Source organism: Acomys minous (genome assembly GCF_964271855.1).
Source record: "Acomys minous genome assembly, chromosome: 2".
In the NCBI taxonomy this organism is placed as follows: Eukaryota; Metazoa; Chordata; class Mammalia; order Rodentia; family Muridae; genus Acomys; species Acomys minous.
Genome location: NC_140484.1, coordinates 66,796,346 through 66,821,154, shown reverse-complemented (window position 1 = coordinate 66,821,154; position 24,809 = coordinate 66,796,346). Strand labels below are relative to the sequence as shown.

Here is a 24,809-nt window from a genome sequence, read left to right as displayed (position 1 = left end):
AGAGGGTGTGGTGGAGCAGAATCTATACTCATGTCCTGGAAGATGCAAAGCAGGGATGGGGCAGGAACAAAGTACAGCTCCTAGGAGCAGACATTCGAGGATCCCTTTATAGATCTCAACCATCTCCTAAGTCATAAACACATCAATAGAGCAATCCGTTGATGAGGTCAAAGTCTTCATGAACCAGTCATGTCCCAAAGCCACCGTGCTGCCCCCACCCCCCCACCTCTGAACACTTCTATACTGGACATTAAACTTGCAATGCCTGAGCCCTTGGTTGTCATTTCTAATCCGAATCAAGACAGCAGCAAAGGATCAGAGCTTCTTTCCAAGTGAGTGCAACCTGTCTCCACCTGGGGGGGCTCAGTGCACTGTGTTAGGCAGACTCTGGCCCCTCTAGCATCTGGAGAAGAGAGGGATGAGAAAGGCCGGTTGCAGAAGCCACCCCAGACCCAACACTGGAGATTTCAGGGCAAATGAGCCTGCTGTAATCCCAGGAGCAACATCAGTACAGCGCAGACACATGAGTGGGTACGTGAAGAAAGTCGAGTGAGGACACAGAGAGACTGGGATTGGTTTCCAAAGGTGACAGAAGAAAGCAAATCAGTCTGACTCTTCTAGGAGAGAGGGCACCGAGTGCTCAGGCCCTGAGGCAGCAGTATGCTTCATGTATCTGGGAAGAAAAAAAAAACAACGAAACTTCTGGTCTATGTGTAAAGTGAGCGAAGTAAAGTCAGCACATATAGCAGTGGGAGTTAGTCCAACAGGGCTTTGTGGGACAGAACATCAGCTCATCAGATGTGATCATTAATCCTGATGATCAACTTGACAGAACCCAGAGTAGCCTAGGAGACAAGCCTGTGCAATCCTAACGGGGAGTTATCTAGATTAGGTTAACCGAGGTGAGAAGAGCCATCTTACATGGGGGTGGCAGCATTCCGTGGACTGGGGTCTTAGACTGTATAAACAAGACCATGCCTGACCTCCTGTTGCTCTCTCTTCCCCCACCACGATGGGCAGTATACTTGAACTACAATAGAATCTTTCTTAAGTTGCCTCTGGTTTTGTCACAGCAATAAAAACAAGTATCTGCTGCAGAGAGGTCTTTCCCATCAGAAAAACAAAAGTGAGAGGAAGCCACACTATCAGCAGTCACCCAGAGGGCTGTCCAAGGTACAAAGACCTTGAAAAAAACACAGGGTGAAGTTTCTGTCCTAGAAGCCAGCTCTGTAGTCGCTCTGCTTCAGACATGTCACCATCTGAGAGCTCATTCCTCAGGCTCCGACACCCAGAAACCCAGGTAGGATGCGTGGGAGGCATCCGTGAATTCTGTTTGGTTTTAAACAGCTACCTCTGCATAGGTAAAACAGACAGAGCGCGGGGTGAAGAGAAGATGGCCTCGCCTTGAACTTGAACTTGACAGTGTTTTCATTAAAACCCTTCAAGATCATGCCAACCTCTCCTGCTCAGAAACTGACAGTTCTCCAAGGAGCTAGAAAGGAGTATGGAAATTCTCTCCCCAGGACCCCACAGGCACCTGACATCTCATTTCCCCATTAAGCAAGGGCAAGACACGGCATGATAGATTCTGAAAACACACCACCCTCCTTTCCTCCTGAAGAGACAGGTGAGGATTGATGGAGCCTCCCACAGCTCTTCTCTTCTGGGGCCTCCAGGCTCCCTTCCCTCTTCTTGAGGGCTGAGCCCTAGTGTCGCCTCCCTCTTGATCCCTGGCAAACTCTGCTGTGCATCCGACCATCACTGTGTAGGGGTAAGGTGACAGCGATTAAGGATGGGTCCCCAGAAGTGCAGAAATCCAGGTACTAGTGGAGGAAGAGAGAGGTACCAGCACACAGCACTGTGAAAATGAGACCCTGAGCAGGTGTTGGGGTTTCAGGTCTCTCCTGCCCCAATAGAACTCACCTTATTCTGGTCACTCTTTAACTGCTCTGTCCCTTTTCCTTCTTCTGTGACCATACTGCCCTTTAGTTGTCCCCTCAACTCTCCTTGTCCATCTTACCCCTAACACCCTTTGTTAGCAGGGAACATGGAAGTAGCCAGCATTGAGGTTCAGGATTCCCCACTCTGTCCTTTCCTCTGATCACTCCCTAAGCCACTGCTCCTTGGCACTGTTGTCCCCAGACAAGCCTCTACCATTTCTCAAGCCTGACATCCCTCAAGGACCCCTTGAATCTGACCTCTGACTCTAACCCGTGTACTACTAACATTGGATCCCAATTTCCCAACTGTGCTAGCAGTACCCCAGTGTCCTTGAGCTCCTGCAGTGGAGCTGCCATCGGCTCCACCACTCCCTGCACACAAACCACCAAGACATCCCGAGGAATAGAGAGAAGTCTGTAGGTCCCCAGCACCCACTAAGCCCTCTCTGAGACTGGATGGAAAAACTCCCTACGCTTTTACCCAACATTGATCTTGCATTTTCTAAGTTTCTGTCCATAAACCTGTCCCCACCCACTCAGTAGAGAACCCGTCTCCAAAACAGTAAAGCCAGTTGCTCCCTCACATGGATCCTCCCAGGAGACCTTCCTCCCTTCTGAGGTGATCTCTCTACCTCTTTGTCAGCCTCAATAGCATCCCAGAACCCTTTGTGCACCGGTGTATCTGTCTGTCACAATTCCTACTCACGTCAAGTACGGCAGTAATGGAAATAATAACTTGTCTTTGTCAACCTACTTTCCTGTGACTTCAGTATTTCACATTTCTCAAAGAAGCTAGTGTCCTGAATCTCTGCTAAGACATCCCACTCCAAATGCCATGCTAGCTTCTTGGGGCTGTGCCCAACCATGTCAAATGTTTGTATTCTTGGGCACAAAGCCTAGCTTATGACTAGAGTTCTATTTGTCTTGCTAAGCACCCTGACTACTTGTTCTAAACTCAGCCAACTGGTCAACCTTCTTTAGTCCTCTTCATCCCCTCCACACAACACCTGACAAACACAAACCCAGTGCTCAAATTACTGCCTTACTTTAAAAAAAAAAAAAAAACCAGATGGTTTTCCCTATTAAACAGTTAAAGTGCAAAACATTTGGTTTTTAAAAATTGTCTGCATTTCTTCCAAGTCCTTAGAAGCACTGACTCACCTCAAGCAGAGTAATTAACTTTTCAGTCATCACGCTGGTTATAATTGCAACACTCATTTGTCTAATATACTTTCTGTCATTAGGGAAATGATAGATTGGCTTTTATTGGGGCACTAACATTCCACTAAGTGGCAATGCAGTGAGGAATGATAATTTATATTGAGGAAAAATATAAATTACTCAAAATCATTACAATTATATTTTATAACTTCCAGATAGCACAAATTAGTTGAAAGAATTATTAAACCTAAAATTTCAGACTTTGTCATCAGCTTGACTGTGAATTACTGGGGGGTGTAGCAGCCACGCCTCAGGACCTCAGGGAAGCACCCTCATTCCTGTCACAGGGCCAATAGGAGCTCCACCCACCTCAGGTCAGTACAGCCTCTGCCCTTCCTTAAAGCCCCCACAGCATACCGGAGCCTCCCACAAGACTGTTCTCTAAAGGCGGGACAAATTCTTACATTTACCACCTTACCCTTAGTACAGAGCACTCAATAAATGCCATAGGAATTAACTAATGAATACACAGATAACACCCGAAACAAATGATCCTACAGATGTTCATTTTAAAATACCAAGTATGGCAGTCCTATAAAGAAAGGCATTTTGAAAAGTATTTTCCTACTATTTAAACAATTTTTGTTTATTAGCATACAAAGTATTAGGTTTCATTATGGCATTTCTCAAATAATTTTTGTTGTTGTTGATTCCTTTTTGACCCTCACCATAATATTCTTAAATATACATTTGTTCTTTTTAACACATAGCAAGAAGCTGGATCTTTTGTTTATTTGGTTGGTTGGCTGGCCAGTTTTGTTTTGTTTTCATTTTGGGGACAGGGTACCGTATAGCCCAGGATGGTTCAGCTCACTAGGTAGGCTCTAGACTCTTTTGTCTCCACTCTCTGCGTGCTCAGATAACAGGTGTGAGCCAGCACACCCAGTTTTTAATGCACTGTTGGGGATCCAACGCAAGGCTTCCTTCACACTAGGCAAGCACTCTACCAAATTCGCCACCTCCCTTTGTGCAAAAAAGCTGTTTTAAACAGCAACATCTTGGCAAACCCTAAGATCTGGCAACTCCTTTCTTCTCTGGGTCTAAAATCTTGCCCACCCAAGTGCAACACTCTTTCACACTTGATTGGAAAAGGCAAACTCTGTCGCCAGCTCTAGCTCTGCTTGTTTTTGTCTGAATCCCATATTGGCCTAGGATCTAGGGAGTAGCAGTTGACATGTGGGGAAGTGAGTAGGCTATAACATGTACTGGGCATATCAAGTAGCCAGAGTGCCTAATCCAGACACTTGAGGATTCTGTCCGAAAGGGGGATCTGTGACATGAAGAATGAAGGAGCAGGCAGGCAATACTCCTTCCTCCAAAACTACACAGAGTGGTCTCACTTGCCTATCATTTCCAAATGCTTCCAAAAAATATTGCATTTGGGAGAAGGACCCATGGCTAAAAATAAAACTAGAAATATACTATTCTAGATAAACCCAGAGAATAGGAGGTGGAAAATCCCTATCTACTAAGCATTTCCTGTGTGCTGTTTAAGGTTTAAATATCCAAATGTAATTGCTTATAACCCCCAACACACGCGCACGCGCACACACACACACACACACACACACACATCTGTATGAGATAAAGAGTAGTCAGTCCATTTTAGAGGACAGAAAACTAAGGTCCAAAGAAGGGAGTCTGCACAGCCATCAGGGGCTAGAGACATGCCATGATTTTACGGTGGGAACTGTCCATCTCCGGAAGTCTGCCAAACCCCGGCCTTCTCTCTCCTACTTCCCTTTCCATTTCCTCATCCTACTTTAAACCCCCTCTCAGGCATGTGCAGTGACAGACCAATTAACCCACTACCAGTCAGGGTGAATGAACCTTTGTGGATGTCATGATATTCATTTATTAGGGAGTCATTTGTTGAGCATCGAACAGGTGCCCGGTTCTGGACAGGTTCCCCAAATACCAGGGCATGGCCTCTATCAGCGAGGCTCTCAGTCACTGTTGAAGAGAAAGACAGAAACCTAAAATGTGTCTGTACCAGAAACAATATGCAGCCAGGAGTCAGGGCTGAGAGAAAGGGACGGGTACTGTCATCTTCATTGCAAGTATTTACAGTGTCTAATGTAGACGCGTTTGTTTATTGTCTGCGTTTGTTTTACCCTTCGCAGCAGATCCTACTGCCTTCAGCACTATTCACGCATTGGTAAAAGGAAAGGCCAGGCAGTGAAGAATGTCACCTTTCCACCTTTCCCACAGTGGAGACAGAACTATTTCAGGAGGGAAGGTACACCGAAGCTCGTCAGATTTCTTCATTATCCCTGAGCAATAATTTGACTTGAAATACATTTAGTCATTAAGAGACATCTGACTCTTAGGAGTAATTTTATCACTTGCATCCCTTCTTAAAGAGATGCCATCCTAAGCTACAGAGAGAGTGAGAATGCTCCACTGTGATTTCTTGCTTATCCTCATCTCCCTGGTGTTTGTCGTTTAAATGAAATGGGAACATTGTACTTACCTCACTCTTACTTTCGAGTCCTATAAGAACCCACTGACTTCACCTCTAATGACAGTGGCCAGACAGGTTAATAGCCAAGCGTGATCATCGATATCCCTGCTCCCAGTTCTTATTGATTACTTCATACCAGTCTTTTCTTCCTAACTTCCTATTTTCCCTTGAGCAACTCAGATTCCAATCCCTCCTCCCCGCAAAGCCCTTCATAAGCTAAGCAGTAAAAATAACTGTTATATATAATATGCCATCAAGGAGGGCAAAAGGCATAATACAGAGCAAACATTTGCATGCATGAATACATGCATAAATGCTATTGAAAAGCAAAGTAAATAAAGTGTAATTCTTAAAATAGCAAAAAAAGTAATCAAATGTTGTCAAGCTATATGAAATATCCCAGCTCTGAAAATTATTTACTTGGAGGATATTATTCAAATAAAGGAAAAAGCACAAAATTCTTCTTTCAATATGAAAAAGATAACCAGAAATAGGGACAGTGAAGGAGGCATGGCTGAGAAAAACACAGGCCATTAAAAATAATCATTATGAAACCTGAGTCACAGCATGAAAATGTTATGGATATATTAAGTCAAAAATAACATAATTCGATATGCAGTATTTAAAAAAATCTGTTGGTATAAAGCCAGTAGGATCATGGGTAATGTTTTAAGACACTGTTAGATGTTACAATGTTGTCTTTATACTAAAAAAAATAAAATAAAATTACATAGGAAAGCAGGAGATGAGTCACTGCCAGACAATTGTCGCCATAGAAGAGTATGGTCATTACTGATTTAATGCTGTTCATATATTAGGGAGTCATTTGTTGGGCATCGGACAGGTGCCTGTTCTGGACACGTTCCCCAAATGCCAGGGCATGGCCTCTATCAGCAAGGATCTCAGTAACTGTTGGGCATGAAGACAGAAACCGATAATAGAGAAATGGAAATGTGTCTGTAGCGAAAACAATACAGGGCCAGGGACACTGATAAGTCGTTAACTGTGAGCGCAGATGTCAAGTCTTAGCCCAGCTGGTTGACCACTTTCAAAATGAAAACTTATCTCTGCAATGGCTAGTATTAATTGTCAACTTGACAGAATCTAGACACATCTGGGAGATAGGCCTTTGGGCATGCTTCTGGGGGATTGTCTGGACTATATTGACTGAAGTGGGAAGACCTGCCCAGTATGGGTGGCACCATTCCCTGCCTGGGATCCTAGACTGTGTAAGTGGAGAAAGGGAGCTGGGCAGCAGCTTGAGCTCATAATTCTTTGCTTCTTGACTGTGGATACAACGTAATCATCCTGTATACACCAGGAACAACCTTAAAGTCTCATCGTTGGAAATTGAACTACTTCAGAAGTCACCAAAACCATGTTATATGGCTATTGTAAATACACACAAATGTGACTCTCTCTTGAGAAGCTCACATCCAACACTTGGCCGTGTCTTATCCTTTCTCTGAGTACCCCTCTCTAAATATGAGCACCTCATGCTAAGCCTATATTTACATCTCTTTCTAATAAACTCCAATTCTACTTTGTAGAGACTCTTGACCTTTTTTTTTTTCCCCCTGCAGAAACATCATTAATCCTGTCTTCACCAGAGTAGAAGTCTCTGGAAAGACTCCCTTGGGCTACTATAGGCAGCATGCGGAGCTGTATCTCTGGCCCTTGCCCTTCTGACACTGACAGTCTCAACAGCAAGCCACACTCTAATTCTACATGACTGGCCAATATTGAAAGATGCCAAGAAATGGAACTTTGGACTGCAGCAGCGTGAAAGGATAGGAGCTACCAGGAGGAAGGGGTCTTAATGGAGTCACACAACCACTTCTCTAATGTTGAAGCCTGCATGTCCACGACATCTGCGTGTAGGTATAGAGGAAACTGAAGACTTCCCATTTAAATTCAGAAGTTGCTCGTGTCCCATTGACTACACTGAGACCTGCTAAGGTCCCACTGAATGCACAGGACCCAAGCCATTCATCTTCATAACTACTCTGATGTGTGTGTGTGTGTGTGTGTGCATGTGTGTGTGTGTGTGTGTGTGTGTGTGTTAATGCTTCTAGATGTTACAGGATTGTATTTAGGATAAGAATAAATACACAAATTTATGTTTACAAGATACTCGTGCCTCAGGATTTCCCGTACTGCCTCGGTACGTGTGCAGCCCTGTGGCTCTAAGCCCTGACTTGTCATCATCACCAGCATCCACACCCAGAAGGTGTGATCATCCTGAACCTTAGCTCTTTACTTACAAATATTAACTTCCCATCGCCATCTTATTTTCTGTCCCTGTGAATCTGATTACTCGAGGTCCTTGTGTGATACCAGAATCACCTGGTATCCGCCTTTAATGTTTTGCTGTTGTGGTTGTTCCTGCTACTGCTGTTATTTTGTACTTCACACTATGCCTCCGCCCCAAGGTTCATACAGCATGTTCCAGAATGCCCTTCCTCTTTAAGCAGAACGGTACTCCATAGTAGAAAAACACTGTGAGGCAGATGTTCTCTTCTCTTCTCTTCTCTTCTCTTCTCTTCTCTCTTCTTCCCTTTTCTTCTGCTCCCTGTTTTGAGACAGTCTCATGTAACCCAACTTGGCCTTGAACTCTTAGCTGTGGTGGATTGAATGAGAATACCCCCATGGCCTCTGACATTTGCATACTTGGTTCCCAGTAGGTGCTGCTGCTTCCTGGGAAGGTGTAGAAGATGTGACCTTCCGGGAGGAGGTACGGTACTAGACACTGGATTTGAGGTTTCAAAGCCTCACACCATTCCCACTTCAATCTCTCTGCTCTCTGCCTATGGATTGAAATATGGGCTCTCAGCTTGATGCTCCAGTTGCCATGCCTCCTGTCTCCCAGCTACGATGGTCCTTTTCCCTTTGGAACTGTAAGCCCAAATAAACCCTTTTCTTTTATAAGTTGACTTGGCCTATGTTTTAGCACAGCAATAAAAAAGTAACAAATACAGGAGCTAAAGCTGGCCTTGAACTGATCTTCTGCCTGTACCTCCCAGCTGCTGAGATTACAAGAGTGAATTACTTCTCCCAGCTTTACTCAGGCCTGGGGATGGAACCCAGGGATTCACACATGACAAGCACACATTCTACCAACTGAGCTACATCCGAGCCAAGATGGAGGGTTTACGAGTTTATCGCCATCTTTCGGGATCATCATCAGACCACCCTTGTTACTGTCCCAGCTCTAACCCCAAACTCAAGTCTGAGAAGTGGCCTCCTTCCCAGGTCTCGAGCTTGTTCATCCCTCACTTATAGCACATAGCAAGTGGCCATCTGTCTGGGAACCCGCCAAGGCTTCTAGTCCTTTTTCCTAAGTCTTGATGCGTCTTCCTCTCACCTCCCAAGACCCACTGCTTGAGTCCCTCAGGCTGAGTATAACCCACCTGTCCAGATATCAGGATCTAAGATAGTAGCCACCTCCGTCAGGGCTTAACTATGACTGTACCTTTGTCCATTTCACCTTCCCTTCCCGGTGGACCCTGCTCTGTCCCTGCAAAGGGCAAGGTGTGCTTTCAGTCTTGACCACATCCCAGTCACCCATCATCAGATAACTGCTCTGCAGTTTCCACTCAAATGCTAAATGGAAGTGTCAGGCAGAGGTCCAGCCCCACTTACAGCCAGAGAGAGTTCCTTCCTTGCGTAATGACCCCCGTGAACTTGGTCAGGCGCCGGGCGTCCACTTCGATCCACTGATGCAGGTCGTTCCTGCCCGCACACCAAGCCCCATCATAGAAGTCGTTTTCATTGATGCCTGCCTGAAAAGAAGAAATCGGTGTTCAGAAAGTCCTCGGATTGAAGATGACTACAACAGATATTTTCTTCGTACTGGGAAGAAGAAAGAGAGAACAAGAGAAGGAAATGAGGAAGGGAGAGAAGGAAAACCACTCCGCACCATGAACTCCTTTATCCTAAACCGGGAGGGAGTTGTCAAGTATTAACAAGTTGGGAGTATCTTGGTATGGTATGTTTTCTTCTTGGCGTGTGTGAAAGACTAAATGTATTTAGCTCCTATTACTTGCTCATTTAATACACACAAAACTCAGCTCCTATGTATTCAGCACTGTCAGCTTGACAAGGCCTAGAGCCAACTACTAGACAAAACTCAGGTGTGCCTGTGAGGAATTTTCAGATTGGGTTTACTGGGGCCAGAAGATTCGCCCTGAATGTGAGCAGTGCCATTTCTGGCCTAGGGTCCCAGACAGAATGAAAAGGGGAAAGTATGGAGCACCAGAATTCATCACTCCCTTCTTCCTGACTGTGGACATAATGTGACCCGCTGCCCCACACTCCTGCCACCGTGCCTTCCCACCTTGATGGACTGAACCCTCAAACTGTGGGACAAAATAAACCCTTTCTTCTTTAAGTTGGCTTTGCCAGGTATTTTGCCCCAGCAATGAGGAAAGCAGCGCATGTGCTCGCCCACACACCAGGTGCTGAGGAACCTCACCACCCAGGCAGCAGGAAATACATGGCAACCAGAACTGGAGCAAGATGAGGCAGGTGCTATTCAGGGATTCTGAGCAAACTGCCATGGGAGCATTTAAGGACAGTTCGACTGAGTTCCTGAGATCATACAGAGACTCCCCCAAAGACAAGAGCAGCATGGAGCTGGCCCCCAAATGAGAGTAATGACAAGTGAATATCTGTCCACAACTGTTTAACTTGCTTGGTGTGTTCATTATTACTCACTAATATGGATAAAACATTTTGTATTTGCATTTCGAAGGTAGGTCAAATTTTCACTCTGAAAATTTCCCTGCATTCTCACTATTTAAAAAGATAATTACTTGACATATTTTTTTAATGGAAGACTTTTCAGTCAGGTGAAGCCTTCCAGTTTTCTAAGACTAGGTCTGCATGAGTTTTGTTTTATTTTTATGTGACTACTTTCTATAACTACAGCCCGATGAGAGAAAGTAAGAATCTTAGAATGACAGGTCATCTCGGGCTGAAGAGACAGTACCAGCTGCTCTTGCAGAGGACCAAATTGGTTTCCCACAACCCTAGTTAAGTAACCTACAACTTTCTGTAACTCTTGCTCCAAAGGACCTGATGCCTTCCTCTGGCTTCCTCAAGGACCTACAGCCATGTGCACATGTCATCCACATGCTCACACATAAACAAGAATAGAATTAATCTTTTAAAAAGAATAATAGGTCAGCCCATCATCTCTGTCTCTCCCATCCTCTTTATCACTGAGTACTTTTGAGTGAACTTGAGGGACAGTCTGGCTTTTAATGAGCAATGGAATATGAAGCTCAAGGTATAGCTATGTACACTCCTGGGCCAAAAGTCCTAGGAGCAGAACCCTACACCCATCACCACATGAGCCGGTACAGCTGTCTTACTTAGGGTTTCTATCATTATAATAAAACACCGTGACCAAAAGCAACTTGGGGAGGAAAGAGTTCACTTCGGCTTACAACTCTCGGGTCACACTCCATCACTGAGGGAAGTCAGGGCAGGAAGTCAAGGCAGGAACCTGGAGGCAGGCACTGATGCAGCAGTCATGAAGGAGTGCTGCTTACTGGCATGTGTCTCATAGCTGGCTTGGCTCAATTTCTTGTAGAACTCAGGCTGACCTGCCCATAGTTGGTGGCATCCTCAGTAGGCTGGGCCATTCTACATCAATTGTTAATGGAGAAAACACCCTACATGCTTCTCTACAGGCTAATCTCCTGCCATCAGGACAGCCTCCTGTCAGGACCAAACTTGGTCCACACATCCTGAGTGATTGCCAACACCACCTTCAGTGACCTCTTAGGGAAACAGCAGACTACGAACAACATACCATCTTCAATGAATCCTGCCACCTCAGGTGAAGGTCAGTCCAGAAACTTCTAGTCAGTCCTCCTCAGAAAGCAAGCTTTAAACTAGCCAAGGTATCAAGGTCCAGGCTGGCTTGGTGACATCTGCGATGGTGGTTCCTACGTAGGATCTGTCTCCTAAAACCATCAGGAAAATTTTGCTCTTCGCTGTGTTTCCAGTGGCTCCAGGCACTGATGTAGGTTAAGCCTTAAGAAACCTGGTGCCTGCCGCAGAGCATCTCAGCTTCTAGCTCCGACAGACAGCAGGGAGGCGCGATGCCAGCCCGCGGGCTATCACTATACAGCCACTTCCTCTCCACAGTGGAAGGCAATTATCCTTCTAATGACAGAGGTTTGCAGCCCATTAATGACCTACAATGTCACAACTTGTGCCCTCTCAAGGAACCAGAACACTCACTTATGTTTTTGTTGTGGTTCCCCTGTTCTTGTAAAAGCAGTTAGAGACTTCCGTGTAGAGTGCTACCGTCCATGCAGTAGTTCAACCTGCACTCAAGCTCGGCTGTGCAGCAAGCGTAAAGTATAAGAGGTGAAAGGCGCAGGCACCTCATCCCCAAGCACTAGGGCAGACTGAGGGCTGAAGTCCACACCTGGCGCCGTGGTGACAAGCACCACGCAGATGCTGACAGAGAAAGCGCTCCAAGGACACACCACAGGCCCTGAGTCCCAGCTGGTGTTCCAGGATTTGCACAGAAGCTCCTGGCCTTGGTTATCAGGTGTCTGTCAGTGTGGAGGCGATGATCCTTTCTCCCTCAGCGTCTGTCACCAAGTGTGGGTTCAAATAACGGGCGTTCACTCAGGGCTGAGGAAATGACTCAGTCAGTAAAGTGTAAGGACCTGAGTCCCATCCCCAGCAGCCATGTAAGAGCTGAGCATCCTGTGCTTGTATGTAACTTTAGTGCTTAGGGTAGAGGTGGAGGCAGGCAGATCCCTGGAAAACAATGGCCAGCCCAATGAGATAATTAGTCAATTCTGGGTTCAGTGAGAGACTCTGACTTTAAATGTAATGTGGAGAATGGTTGAAGACACCTACCCAGTTAACTACTGGCCTCTACACACACACACACACACACACACACACACACACTCACACACATACCTCACAAATGCATGCACACACACACAACACACAAATGCATGCACACACACATGCACACATGCATGCACATACACACACACACACACACACACACACACACACACACCAAAACAAAACAGTGCTCCATAACTAATAGTTGTCAGAAGATGTAAAGAAAGAAGATTCTGGCTAACACTGACAAAATGTTAGAATGTCAGTGCTTTATGAATCCTTTCAGGGTTCACAGGTTCCAGTAAGTTGTGCCACTCCTCCAGTTCCCTGCTGTCCGCATTTTATCTGACTTAAAACGTCCAGGAAATGGCTACGAACTCAAAAGAAAGGAGATTCGTGATCTAAGGTTCTCAACAGGAGTCCACACTACCCTTCTAAGGGTAATGTGGTAATGTCTGGTGTCACGGGGCTGTTACATCTAGGGAAAAGATGTCACTCAACACCTACAATGCACAGAACAGCTGCTACACACAGAGCTGTCTGAGTCAAGTGAAGCCACAGACCTTGGACTCCGGTCTAAGACAAGGCCGGCGAGCACTAAGTGGCTGGGTGGCTTAGGTGCCCACACTATAGAACCCTAGGCTCTCTGGCTGCTTCTCCCTAACATCAGCTGACCAGGCCTTGGGATTGTATTTAAGGTGCCTAGCTTTACCAGCCTAGAGATGTTGCTGCTGCTGCTGCCAGTCTCGGTTCGTTCTAGGCACAGCAGCCAGTCAATTAAGTAGAGCTGGTGGCGATGACTCACTGGGAAATTACAGCTATCTCTGCAAAATCAATTAGGAATTTCAAAAGCCAGCATCCAGAGAGGTCACCAAATTATTCCACAGGGCAGTAAACAGCGTTAGTGAAATGCCTCTGAGAAAGCAGAAAATGAGAATATCCATCCCTGTGTTTAAGATGCCAAGGAGAGCTGACAAGAGGGCTGGGGCGGAGGGGCGCGGGGTAAAGGCACCTGCCCCCGAGCCTGATGACCCAAGTTTCATCTCCAGGCTCAACACTGTAAAGGGAAAAAAAAAACCCTGACCCCTGTAAGTTGTCCTCTGATATTATTTTTACCTCCCTGTGCATGAACTAATAAATGTAACTTTAAAAATAAAGCTAAAAAAAAAGAAGTTGGGGTACATTTTGAAATTTTCTCGTTTGAAGTTGTTGAAATAAAAGATTTGATTCCTTCAAGGACGAGCCAATCCTGAAAGCACCATTAACATGGTGTGATTCTTTCGACTATGACAGAAAATAGGCAGAGAACTAACGTAATTTTATCAAGGCAATCAAGTTATAGGAGACATTTGCAAGGCTCCCAACAGACTCAATTTCGTGGAGGTTAGACACGGCTGGAGGTCCGTAACAAAGACACCACCTGACAGGATCCTCTTAAGATGTCAGTTGCAGCATCCACCTCAAGGTGCTAAATAAAATACCCTGGGTTTCCTTCATCCTTCCCCCAAAAGTCCTCCGAACAAAACAACATACATACAAAACATGGCTTCAGCCTCTGGTAAAATTTAAAGACATCTGTGCTCCTTAGATCACCACACATGAAGATAGAGCCAGGGGCAGGGGTCCTTAGAGACAAGTGACAGACGTACAACTCCCTGTGAGCACCCCACTGAGAACCCAGCCCCAGACAAGTTCAGGTAGGAGTCTTGAAGGTGAGGTGGGCAGGACTGAAATGGGCCTGAGGAATCCCTTGGTCCACAGAGGACTGGAAAATTGTTTCCATGAGAAAAAAAAGGTCATGAAACCCGGATATGTGGACCCCAAAGGCCAGGAAGAAAAGTGTGACAGGTCTCAGGGTGTGTCGTCACACAGAGGAGTGAGACAATCAGCTCCATTCTTCTCTGCCTTGAGCGGGCTAGCGAACACCATGCAGCTAGACTTGGGACCTACCAAACACCAATGCAGGTGCCATAGTGGGCAGAAAGGGGCTTTAGGAAACTGTAATGGATGTCTCTAGAAGGAGACCTCCCCTGCATAAAGCAAGAACAGGAAACAAATGCATTAAAAAAAATCAAAGAAAGGCTGGGGAGAGGGTCAGTGAATAAAGCATTTGTCAGGCATGCACTGTGACCTGGGTTCCAGCCATAGAACTCCATATAAAAAGCAAGGCGTGGTGGCATGAGGTCGGAAACCCCAGCTCTGGAGAGGTGGGGACAGGTGGATCCCAGGCCAGGCTGGATCAATCAGCAAGCCCCAGGTTCAGTGAGAGACCCTGTCTCAGAAAATAAGGTAGAAAGCAGCTGAGGAAGCCATCAGACATTAACCTCAGGCCTCCACACGTATGCACATATGTGTGTGCGCGTGCACACGCACACAGATACACACTCGCCTGCGCACACACATGAACAAAGAATAAAGAACAAAGACGCTGCCAGAATTCTCAACAGCAGCATTTAAAAAAAAAAAAATGAAGAGAATATAACTTTAAAAATTGGAATCCTCTGAAGATTTCTCATCCTAGAATTTTAGGCTTTGCCTAACAATCGATCCATTATGATGGAATGATAAACACGCATTTAGATTTATCAGTATAAGACATAAAAATATCATCACCCATTTTCAAAACAAAATTGCCTTACTTAGGGTCAATTACAGATGAACAAAAAAAACTCTGGACCCTACTAAGTCCTGATAGTCTGGCTGCTCCCACCCAAACTAGAAATTTGGCCTAAAAGATTACTCCAGAATGGTAGGTGTCATCATTCAGCTAACAGCTTGCAGATGTGACAAGTCATATACCCAAAAACGCTTTAAAATAGACAGGATGTGAGATATATAAACCCAGGTCTGATCTTTGTCAAGAAATAGACAAAGGTGACAGTTCCATAACTCAGCCAAGGAGGAAAAGGAGGCAGGGACCAGTATTCAGGATGATAGTGAGAAAAAAGTGGTCTCTGCACTCAGTCAGTGCACATGCCACTCCATCTAGGTTTGGCACTCAACCTTGTAACTGCCTCGTGCTTGCTACCTCAGATTTCCGCTGCTTGTTATTATGAGTGTGTGTGTGGGGGGGGTGTTTTTTGATCCTCACAACCATCTCCCCCCAAAAAAATTATTACTTGTGCACCATTTCCATGAAATTACTAGAGAGTGTTGTTAGACAAAAATTGGAACGCTATCACAGGGCTGGGAGAAGGAGCTGAAGCCCGAGGCCCATCAGAGAGCTACGCTGGGCAGTTACTAGCCCCCTTGCTGGCAGCAGCATGACGGGGGCTGAAGGAGAAAGCCTCTAGGTCCAGAGTTTCCACAGAAGGGATTTCAGGCCTCTTCGGGTTCCCAGCGCAGAAGAGAATTCTCAGACTGATGAAGTTTCAAGATAGTAGCTGTACAGACGAATCAGTGAACAATGCAGGGCTCCTGAAAAGATGGCTCACAGAAAGCAAAGGCCAGCTAAAAAGGTACTCATAACCTCAGCTCTATGGAAAAGTGTGCAGAAGCTGTTTTGCAGACTCAGCCCTGGCGCAAGGTGGAGGGACCGTCTCAGTAAGGTAAGCAATTCTAGGAAGACAAAGGTCAAGAGATGCATAAAATGAACTTCCATGGCTCATAATTACCATATTTATTGTCTCCGTAGGAAATAACATTTAGATAACCATAAAAAGGAATACTTTTAATATAGATCTACTTTTTTGAAAAATGACACACTGGGGCCAGCAAGATGGTTCCGAAGGCTAGTGCTCTGATGTCCTGGGTTTCGTGCCTGCAACCCTCAGTGAAAGGAGAGAACCAAGCCCCAATAGTTTTCCTCTGACAGCCACATGTGACCCAGAGTGGCTGTACACACAGGCGTGTGTGTGTGTGGGTGTGTGCGGGTGCGGGTGGGTGTGCACATACACAGCAGCGTCTAAGGGATAAAAATAAGTTGATAGCTTCATGTCCCATAGCCAGAACTCCAAAGGCATAGCCAAAAATTTCTAAACCAATACTTAATCAATATGTACACATTATTTATTAGTACTTAAATTCCCCCCAAGAAGCGTTTAAAAGCAGATGAAAGTGCTGGTGGCAGCCAGGGGTGGGGTGAGGCTTGGGATGTGCTGAGAGAAGCCGGCTTTTCTATTCCTGTTATCACCCCCTCAAAGATTAATATTTCCAACTTGCTTCAGAAACTGACGTTTAAAAGCACAAAAGGTACACACACATTGAGTGTAAAGGATGGAATGGCCCCCATAGACTTCCTGGGGCCTCCCCAGCCCTGTCATGTTCCAGAGATGCCCTCCCCTTGGATTTCCTTTCACCTGGCCCTTTCTCCCTGCCTCTCCCTATTCCTCATCCCAACCCCTGCTCCCCTCCCTGTCTCCTCCCCATGCAGTTCCTTCCTTCTATCCACTCCCAATGCCTATTTTATTTCCCCTTCTGGGTGATAGCCAAGCATCCTCCCTTGAGCCCTCGTTGTTACTTAGCTTCTTGGGTCTCCGGGGTGTAGAATGGTTATCCTGTACTTTTTGGCCAATATCCAAAGTGAGAACATACTATGTATGTCTTTCATTCAGGATGATCTTTTCTAGTTCCATTTGCCTGTAAATTAATTGCATGGTGTCTTTGTTTTTTTCATAGCTGAGTAGTATTCCATTGTGTAAATGTAGCACAATTTCTTTATTTATCCTTTGATTGAGGGACATCTAGGTTGTTTCCAGGTTCTGGCTCTTATGAATAAAGCTGCTATGAACATAGTTGGGCAAGTGTTCTTGTGGTATGGTGGAGCATCTTCTGGGTATATGCCCAGGAGTGTTTAGCTGGGTCTTTTAAAAAATTATTTATTTATTACAAACACAATGTTCTGCCTCCATATACACCTGCACAACAGAAGAGGATACCAGATCTCATTATAAATGGTTGTGAGCCACCATGTGGTTGCTGGGAATTGAACTCAGGACCTCTGGAAGAGCAAGACAGTGCTCTTAACCGCTGACCCATCTCTCCAGCCCTTAGCTGGGTCTTGAGGTCTAGTCTCAGTTTTCTGAGAAAGCACCAGATTGATTTCCACAGTGGTTGTACAAGTTTGTACTTCCATCAGTAATGGAGGAGTGGTCCCCTTGCTCCACACCCTCACCGGCATATTTGGTCACTTGAGTACTTGATCTTAGCCATTCTTATGGGTTTTAAGATGGAATCTCAGAGAGGTTTTGGTTTGCATTTCCCTGATGACGAAAGATGTTGAACATTTCTTTAAATGCTTCTCAGCCATTCAATATTCCTCTGTCGAGAATTCTCTCTTTGGCGCCCCAAACCCCATTTTTAATTGGGTTATTTGTTTTGTTGGTGTCTGATTTTTGCCTGAAATGGCCACCTCCTACAGCCAGGCAGGACTCCCAGTGGAGGGACAAACACACCAACTCACCCACTAAACTTTCTACCCAAAATTTGTCCTGGCTACAAGATGTGCAAGGACAAAGATGGAGCAAAGATTGAGGGAATGGCCAACCAATGACTAGCCCTACTTGAGACCCATCCCATGGGAGGGAACCAGTCCCTGACACTATTAATGTTACTCTGCTTGCAGACAGGAGCCTAGATAGCTCCTCTGAGAGGCTTCACTCAGCAGCTGGTGGAAACAGATGCAGAGACCCACAGCCAAACATTAGACAGAGCTCGGGGAGTCCTATGGAAGAAGAGTTGGGGGAATGATTGAGGGAGCTGGAGGGGTCAAGGACTCCACATGAAGATCTACAGAGTCAACTAACCTGGGTCCATGGGGGCTCACAGAGACTGAACCACCAACCAAAAAACATGAATGGACTGGTCCTAGTCCCCCTGCACGTACGTAGCTTGTTCTTTATGTGGGTCCCCAAGCAACTGAAGCAGGAGCCCTCTCTGATTCTGAGGCCTGCCTTTGGATCCCATTCCCCTAACTGGGCTGCCTTGTCTGGCCCCAATGGGAGAGGGTGCACCTAGTCCTGCAGCTACTTAATGTGCCAGGGTGGGTTGGTACCCATGGAGGGCCTCCTCCTTCTCTGAGGAGAAGGAGAGGGGGAGAATAAGGGTAGGGTGTGAGAGGGAGGACTGGGAGGAGAGGAGAAGAGGCTGTGATCAGGATGTAAAATTAAATGAATAACTTTTTTTTAAGATAGAGTGGCTCCTACATCACTTTCCTTCACTTCCAGGATCTACAGGACATCTCCAACAGGCCAGGCATTGCGTGAGGTACTTTGCTTGGTGGCCTTTATGGAAAAGCTGCTCCCTCTGCAGAATGAAATCACTGAGCTGCATCCCTCACAATCCTCAGCCACCTCTGTGCAGAAACATCTGGAAGCAAGTTAAGAAGTCATAGCCGAATGACGGTAACCACTTAGCAATTCTCAGATAATAGACTTAGAGCTGCTATTCAGCAGACACAGCCCACGGCTATTTATACACAAAAGGGAGCAAAATGACAGTTACATTTTAAAGTAGTTTTGAGAGGAACGAAATTGGAAAGGAATGGCAACTTGCAGGTTCCCAACAATTTACGACCTTTGGTGGTGGGTGGGGAGAGCCTGAAAGTATCAGTGGGCCCTCTGATCAGTGTAGCTAATTAGTTCATCTGAAGCCATAATGTTAGGTATGACAGGTGCCTGGGGCTGGAGAGATGCTCCGCAGCTGAGATCACTTGCTGCTCCTGCTGAGTATCCGAATTCAGTTCCCAGCACCCATCTCGTTATAGCCTTGCGACTGCTGTAACTCCAGCTCTGGGGGAATCCAGTGCCCCTTCTAGCCTTTGAGGTCACCTTTACACATGTAGCATACACAGAAATACAGATTAAAAATTAAACATAAACCTCAAAAAATAAACCAAAATATTTTCAGGTGTCTACAAGCAAAGCATGCTGCACAGTCCGAACCTTGGTCTCTAAAGTCAGCTAGAAAAAAAAAAGTGCTCACTGAATTTGAAGCCACTTTAAAAAAAAAAAAAGATTTATTTATTAAGTATACAGGATTGTCTGTTTGTAGGCCAGAAGAGGGCATCAGGTTACATTATAGATGGTTGTGATCCACCATGTGGTTGCTGGGAATTGAACTCAGGACCTTTGGAAGAGCAGGCGGTGCTCTTAACCACTAAACCATCTCTCCAGCCCTGAAGCTACTTTTAAAACCCAAAACCAATGCCTGAATTATCCCCTTGAGCAGTCAAGGAAGTCAGTGAACAGCCACAACTGTTCTGAAAACATGGCAGAAGAAAACTTAGCAAATGCACTTGTAAGCCTAAATTGTTTCATTAAATGAATAAAGATGTTCATTGGAAAAAAGAAAAGCTGTTCTTTTTCTAATTCAACTCAACCAAAATCACAGAACTTCCTTAGCCATTATAGTTGCATGTGCATGACATAAGTTTAATTCTCAAAAACAGCAGGCATCGAGGTAGCAGAGCTTGAACAGCTTCCAGGGACCACACAGCCAAACCTTAAGTTCTTGTTCTACTTCCCCATGTGCTCCATCACCAAGTAGAGTAGTCTTAATACTGGAATTATCAGCATCAGACCCTGGGTCCTGGCATCCCTACCAACATAGGCTCAACCAGCCACTCCCAACAGTCTGACTAAGGAGACAAGACACATAGAAACGCAGAGAAAGGAGAGTCACTCAATGTGGTCATATTGGGAAGGGGGACAAATAAGCAGGTCCACGGTCCTAGTTTCATTTCTATTGTTGAGATAAAATATCTTGGTTGAAAAAAAGACTTACAAGAGGAAGGGTTTACTTCAGTTTACAATTCCAGGTTAGAGTCCATCACTGTGGGGAAGTGAAGGCAGGAACTTCAAACAGCCAGTCCCGGCGCTTCCACAGTCAAGAGCAGAGAGAAAAAGAAGCACACACACACGCTCCCTGGCTTGATTGCTTGTACTCAGCTCTTTCTCCACTCTCATAAGGTCCAGGAATCCCTGCCTGGGAAATGGTGCCACCCACAGTGGGCGGGGCTTTCTCATATTAGTTAATTTAACTCAAACATCCACAGACGTTATATAGGCTGGCCAAACCTATGTAAACAATCCCTCATTTAGATTTTCCTTCAGGTGGTCCTAGTTTGTGTTGAGTTGACCAATAAAGCTAACCACAACCATAACCCTCCACTTCTATCTTTGGGGTTTAAGGTTTAAGCAGAGGGCAAGAGCTATCCATATCTAAGCAGTCTTGGTCAAGGTGTGGTCTCAACCATCCTTGACACATGGTTGTGTGGGCTCCAGCCTTTTACCTCAAGGTGTTCTGACAAGTTGTCATGACTTTGTGAAATCTCTTCCTGGGAGACAAAGTTCCCGTCTAGCTGGCACCATGCCTCAGCCTTTTCCTTCTCCTAGCACTGTTCTCCTGGAAAACAGCCAGTTTCTTTGGATCCGTTGTCTCAATGGGTTTGACATCCAAAGAGAGGGACACAAGGGGTCTCCTTAGGGATGCCTTCATCCCTGACAGCACAGCTGCAGTCTGTCTGTAATATGGGATTGGAATACAATCCCCGGGAGCAGACTGTTGGATGGCTATGTATTCCTTGGGTTAAATAATCTATAGACTATCCATCACAGAAGGAGAGCTACTAGGGGAGTGAACAAAATTCACTCCATTTTATGCCTGAACCAGCTGCAACCTGTGACTAAATTTACTTTATGATACACCCAGCTGTCCTGTCAACAGGAGAGCTTGGTCCATCTAGCTTATTGACAAGCACTCTTCCCATGAGTCATCAACATGGCTTAGATGTCCTATTTTTAGATCTTGTTTTTCCTTTAGCTACCAACCCATTTCTCTGCTTGAAGTCCATCTTTCTTATACATTTCAAAGACCCACATTTTTTTTTCTGGTAAGCTGATGCAACTTACTTAGTTTTCTGTATTGTTTAGAACGTCCCTATCCGGTGGGTAGTGATGAAATCATTATTCCTATTTCTCTCTACCTCTCCTCTTGTTCTGACATTGTCTGATTTCATCCATTACATTCTTCTCAGCATCTGTGTTTATATTGGTTTTCATTTTTAACTGACACAGTAAACAGTGGGCAGCTATGGGGTACGGCACAACTGTCCAAGGCAAATATAATGTGTGAGGATTGCGTCTGAGCAAATGGCATAGCTAAAACCTCACAAGTCATTTGTTTTATCAGAGACACTTTCAAACTCTTTCTATGAGCTATTTTTTAAGATATCCAATTAATTGCTGATGACCTTGGTCACTGTAGAATGTGTTCACAAGGGAAGCTGGGTCCTTCCTCTTCTCCTTCCTCCTCTTCCTCCTCCACTTTTCCTCCTCTTCTTCCTCCTTCTCCTCCTCTTCTTCCTCTGACAGGGTCTCGTGTGGCCCAGGTTGGCCTCTAGCCGCTTCTGTATTTATAATGGAAGTTGGTTCGGCTACTACATGTTTAAATTGTATTTTATGTGTATGTGTGTTCCTGAGTGTATATGTACCATGTATATGCAGATGTCCTCAGAGCCCAGAAGAGGGCATCAGATCCCCTGGAACTGAAATTAAAGATGATTATAAACTATCTAACGTGGATTCTGGGAGCCAAACTCAGGTCCCCCGCAGTAGCAGCTAGGTACACTGAGCACTTCTCCAACCTCTTATTCTGCTTCCTCCTATTTATCCCCTTCCTCCCCTTCCTATATAGTGAAAGTTAGCCTCAAACTCACTGTGTAACCAAAGATGACCTCGAACCCTTGATCCTCCTGCCTCCACCTCCAAGATCTGGGATCCCATGAGTGAGCTACGATGCCCAACCACAATAGACACTTCTTTGGAAGAAGTGCATGGCCATCATTATGATAAATACTCATTTTGAATTTTCCAAGGGATTCATCATTTCAAATACTCAGTTCTCTTATTACCACAAAAATTCCAAATTCCTCAAATTCCAGTGTTTTGGCACCTAGAGCTGTGTCCCAGACTACTGCTTGAAGCCAGATGCACAACAAAATCCCTTTATAGGACTAGACAGGATGGCATTCCTTGACTGACTGGGAATTGATCCTCCCTGGCGTTATTTTTGACTCTGCAGCCCCCAGTACACAGCAGCCCTCAGGAAGGGCTTGTTGGGTCACCGTAAGTCTCACGTGGCAGCCCATACCCAGAAACCAACAGAGGCTGAGCAGCATGAGACCGAGGCAGGGCTGGGGGATCAGGCAGGCTTCAGGGTCAAAGGTCCACCCATGGGAAGGCATGAGACATACAATGGGAAAGCTGCAGGGAAACAGAGCTCTGGGCTCTCCCTTCCGAGAAAAATATGGTCCCTCTACCTGGGAGAAGTGAGGCTCCAGGTGCATCAGCACCAAAAGGTGTGGAGCTGTAGAGGCACAGCGTGAGGGATGAGGCCAGCCATGTGATCACCACCCCAGGATACAACTCGCTTCAGGGCCTGGCTAGATGGTTCAGCGGGTAAAGGTGCTTAATGCCAAGCCTGACGACCCAAGTTCAATCCTCAGGACCTACATGGCGGAAGGAGAGCGGCAACTCTGAAAGTTGTCCCTTACCTCACACATACAGAGATAAATGAATGTAATATGAGGGGGGGGGAGGGAGGGAGGGAGGGAGGGAAGGAGAGAGAGAGAGAGAGAGAGAGAGAGAGAGAGAGAGAGGAAGAGAGAGAGATTCATTTCAGTAATCCACACCCGACTTCCTGACCAAAGAGCACACACATACTGTGTGCCTTAGCCTTAGCTCACTTATCACTTCAGGTAAAAAGAAGATCAGATTCCCATCACTGGACCCTAATATGGGCTTGAAGATGCTCTGTAAAGTCCTTGAAAGCTGTACTGTAGCACTGAACAATGCTGGGCCCAACACCTACAGGCACTCTTTTACATGAAAGGGACATAAATGGTCACTTGAGGGCCAATGTGACCAGCGGCTCTAGCCTGCATGACAAGGCAGAGGCCACCAAGTGCCAAACACTACGACCAAGCCATCACAATGTAGAGGGCAGGCAACTGCAACATAACCAAGCTTTTCCTGTGACCTCAGAACATTGCCCCCTTTCATGCGAGCTCTGATCTGACGCCAGCTCTCCAAGCATTGCAGGAGCTGCGATGAGGCCCTGAGCCCAGGCCACATGCGTTCAGGTGTTCTTTTCATCGGTTCACATGCGTTTGTTAACACTTCTTAACTGTAACTTTAAAACAGCAACCTCCAACCTTTTGGCTTCTCTGGTACACACTGGACAAAGAAGAATTGTCTTGGGCCACATATTAAATCCAGTGGTGTCTAACCTGTGGCCACACGCAAGACACTACAATAGCGTAGTGTCATCTTCAATGCTAACAAATGAATCACAAACAAAACTGCAAAAAAGAAGATCTCGTGTTTTAAGTAAGCTGACGATTTTGTGTTGGTCCCTGTGTAGAGCTCTGCCGGGCTGCCTGCGGGTGTTGGACACCCTCCTGAAAGTCTAAAGAGTAAGACAGAAATGCAGCATCTACAGATGACCATTGTGTTAACTTGCTCAGGTCTCTCCTGCTCTAGAAACGCCTCACATGTAAACAGTGGGACAAGTCACTTAGGCAGGGGGACCAAAGTTTACCTTACCCAGTAAAGCTCTTAGAGACTTTTCAAAGGATGCTTTGAGGTTGGGGCAGGTGGTGAGCTGCTGTTAGACACTTCCCCTGAGTACCCGGTGTTGCACAGTGGGAGTCTCCGAGCAAAACAGCCACCATCTTTAGCAGAGCAGCTATTCTCACTTGCAAAAAGACTATCTCAACCAGGCCAGTGTACTGTTGGCATTCCCTCAGAGAAGGGAGAGACTGAGGAGGGGAGTTGTGTGAGGTGGATCACAGGACCCTCACCTGAGGTGCCAGCCACTCTCTGAGCCACTCACATGCATTTCTGCCCTAATTTCATGGGACCTCAGTGGCATCACAGTTATAAAGTCCGGGGAGGGTTAATGGAGGGGTACCCATCTCTGTGGCCATGACGCAGCCATAGTCCCTGATGGGGTAAAGGTACCCCACACCCCTGCAAGTATCCTCTCATCCATTGTCCTGGTTTGCTTTCTGTGATAAAACACTACAGCCAAAACCAATTTATGGTGAAAGGAGTCCCTTTTACCTTGCAGGTTATATTTCATTGCAGAGGGAAGCTTAGGCAGGTGCTCAAGGCAGGCGCTTGAAGCAGAAACCAGCAGAGAAACACTTCTTACTAGCTTGCTTCCCTGGCTTTCTCAGGAGCCTTTTTTATACATCGCAGGCCCACCTGCCCAGAGGTGTCATCACTGTCCACAGTGAGCTGGACCCTCTCACATCAATCAGCAACCAAAAAAACAAAAACAAAAACAAAACAAAAAACAAA

At 45.8% G+C, this 24,809-nt stretch overlaps 1 protein-coding gene across 1 annotated transcript in view; it reads right to left on the bottom strand.

Moving 5' to 3' along the window:
* CPXM2 (carboxypeptidase X, M14 family member 2) overlaps positions 1-24,809 on the bottom strand; it is a 113,526-nt gene that overhangs the window by 55,455 nt on the left and 33,262 nt on the right. The window contains exon 4 of the mRNA XM_084772686.1: positions 9,268-9,407. Within this exon, the coding sequence (XP_084628812.1) occupies positions 9,268-9,407 (140 nt within the window). The remainder of the gene's footprint in view (positions 1-9,267; positions 9,408-24,809) is intronic.